Source organism: Atta cephalotes, assembly GCF_000143395.1.
Source record: "Atta cephalotes unplaced genomic scaffold scaffold00005, whole genome shotgun sequence".
NCBI lineage: Eukaryota > Metazoa > Arthropoda > Insecta > Hymenoptera > Formicidae > Atta > Atta cephalotes.
In genome coordinates this window covers 6,317,751-6,320,850 of record NW_012130069.1, presented here as the reverse complement: position 1 = coordinate 6,320,850, position 3,100 = coordinate 6,317,751, and the positions used below count along the sequence as shown (strand labels likewise).

Here is a 3,100-nt window from a genome sequence, read left to right as displayed (position 1 = left end):
TAGTAGTAGTAGTAGTAGTAGTAGTAGTACGTAGTAGTAGTAGTAGTAGTACGTAGTAGTAGTAGTAGTACGTAGTAGTAGTGTAGTGTGTGTGTGTGTGTGTGTGTGTGTGTGTGTGTGTGTGTGTGTGTGGTGTCTATATATATATATATATATGCATTTAATTAGGGAGCTGTTATCTTATATACATGCCTGCTAATCAATTTAGAATATTAAGCATATACCGGGTGGTCCAGGATAATTAAATTGATCATCTAAAATATCTCGCTTATTTTTAATGATATAAAAAAATATTTCAAATAAAAATGAAAGAATTTCAAGAGGGACGTATTTTAGTCATGTTGGTTTTTTTTTAAATGGAGACGTCAAAAAGATATAAAGATTACCTCCATTTTTTAATGGAATTGTATGATTTACACAATATGATTTTTCTAATTATTTTGCATATAAAAATATTAAGGTGATAATATCAAAAAATCAATAATTAACGATATTTTACATTTTATTCTGAACCTTGATATAAAATGTTACTAAACTATTAACTTTTTAACTTGTAAACTATTAACATTTTGATAATCGTATCTTAATACTTTTACGAATAGAATAATGAATCAGTTGGTGGAAAAAAAACACATAGTTGCTTATTTAAAAAATTACTCATTTTGCATACATATTTTTTTTAAAGCAATGATATATTTTCTTTACACTAACTAATTTATCTTATTATTCTGTTCTGCATATAAAAGTATTAAGATATGATTATCAAAAAGTTAACCGTTTACGAGTTATTTAACATTTTATGTCAATATGTATATATATTATGTCAGAATAAAATGTCTAAAAGAATTAAATATCTCGTAAACTATTGATTTTTTGATATTATTATCTTGATACTTTTATATGCAGAATAATTAAAGGAATCATATTGTGTAAAAAAATCAATTCCATTTTAAAGAATGGAGATGACCTTCATCTTTTTGATGTCTTCATCTAGAAAAAAAACAATATAAACAAAATACGTCTCCATCGAAACCGTTTCACTTTCGTTTGAAACATTTTTTTGTATCACCAAAAATAAACGAAATATTCAAGATATTCGATTTAAGTGAACCACCTTGTATAAGCACATATATAAAGATAAGATATTACTTCCGTAGAGGATAACATAACAGCATTATAACATTAAGCAAAGAAAATTGAAATAAATGTTTAAATATTGAGAAGTTTTCTATTCACAGTTTATATAAGAGAATAGGTTATAAGTTAGGAAGCTTTTTTTCTGAGTAAACACTAGTTATTTTCGAAAAAATTTTATAAGGTCTAACGAGTTTTTTTTTTAAATGATATATATGATAATATTTATGATCTGGTAAGTCATTTATTACATTAGCGATAGTCACAGTAAATACATAAATATTATCAGTGTGAGACATGTATAAATTATATTGGAAGATTCATACAAGTATAGATACAGAAAAATAATATAAATTGCAAGATAAATTGTTTGTGCATGTAATAATTTACATGCACAAACTATATCTATATTGTGTCTGTATTTGTTCTTGTATGAGTCCTTTCAGCCTTGAAATTTATAATTAATAATTCCGCAATTTATTCTATAGGCACATTATATACAGTGAATGAAAAAAGTATTCATACAGAGGAGATATCTTAAAAAAAACTTTCAAAAATATAAACATTAATTAACAATTTATTAACAAAGAATAAAATATAATTTGTATATTTTTCAAAATTATTTACACAATAAGTATTATATAGTCGAGAAATTTAGCTTTTCGGAATAGGTAAAACTCTTTCGTTTATATTAGAACAGAAGAAACTCATTGTATAAAATTACTAATTAATATTTATTTTCTATAAATAAGGCTTTTTATAATAATTTCCTCTTTACAAACACTTTTTGTTCTTATTGTATCGATAATCAAAAAGTAGTATCATAGAAGAATACAAAGAAAATAAATAATTTACCTTTTTCACGAGACGGCTTTTAGCAAGGTTGTCAGTAAGAGGATGAGTTGTCATATCAAACAATAAGAAATTTTGTTTCTCTGTAGTTAAGACACCCTTCTCGACAAGATTTTTTGCTAGCCGTTCTCTGACATTTTTCAATTGATACCTCAATTTTAAAGGATTCCATGTTTCTCCTGTAATCATGCGAGACATTTTAGGACCATCTTGTACATAAGTACAATAATAAAGGAACTAACCACTGAGATATTCTATCCAACTCTGCACAGTTTCAGGTGGATCTGTGTCCTTTAAGTGTTTCAAAGCTTCATCCAACAGTACATCTCCCGTAGGCGCATCACTTTTCAACAGAAGCTTCCTAGCTAGCAAACTTTTCTTACGCATACCAGCTTTCTCCAGCTCTACTCTACCCCGAAAGGCAAGCTCCGCTAAGATACACCCTCTTAATCCGGAACTTATGCAATCATTCCAAAAGGATGTATATCCCTATGAAAAAGAGGACAAAGAGTCAATGCCAACCGATCCAGGAATTCACAAAGGAGAGAAAGATTTCTAGAGCATAAATGAACCTCTTTATCCTTGAGACCGAGCAGCAGGACCTCCTCCATAAGAGTGAGACGTGTCTCCTTATCAGAGTCATCGTCAATAGTGGGATTGCAGTTGAGATCCTTCTGGGACAAGCAGTCCGTGTCCGGGCTTTGTCCAGACAGTTTATCATTGTGGCCGACGAGGTCTGCGTTCGGGCCGTCCTGACCGCTGCCGCCGCCGGCGCCGCTGCCGCCGCTGTTCACCACGCGTCGTCGCTGCACCAGCCCGTCACCGCGATTCATCATGCAGCACAGGTACCACGATGAGCCACCACTTGGAAGTACGTCCGTGCGTTCCAAAAAGGATCACCACCACGAGCAACTTTGATCAAACGGACGTGTCTGTTTCAGACAGTGTCGTTATTAGAGAGAGCCGGCACAAACATCCATCGTATGGTAAACACTATGCCGTTGACGTTTACTCCAAAGTGACATGTCTCATCCAAGATGGCCAGGCCCCTCTCGTTTGATGATCTCCTCGCGCGATTACCCGCGGTGGGCCGAGTCAGCGCGGTGGATGACGC

General features: G+C 32.5%; 1 protein-coding gene across 1 annotated transcript in view; it reads right to left on the bottom strand.

Annotated features, from left to right (window-relative positions):
* The window catches only part of LOC105626412 (Golgi phosphoprotein 3 homolog rotini), a 4,349-nt gene extending 1,527 nt beyond the window's left edge, over positions 1 to 2,822 (bottom strand). Inside the window, exons 1-3 of the mRNA XM_012207711.1 lie at positions 2,559 to 2,822; positions 2,229 to 2,475; positions 1,990 to 2,165 (exon numbers count right to left, since the gene is read on the bottom strand). Of these exons, the coding sequence (XP_012063101.1) occupies positions 1,990 to 2,165; positions 2,229 to 2,475; positions 2,559 to 2,822 (687 nt within the window). The remainder of the gene's footprint in view (positions 1 to 1,989; positions 2,166 to 2,228; positions 2,476 to 2,558) is intronic.
* Between the last annotated feature and the right edge of the window lie 278 nt (positions 2,823 to 3,100).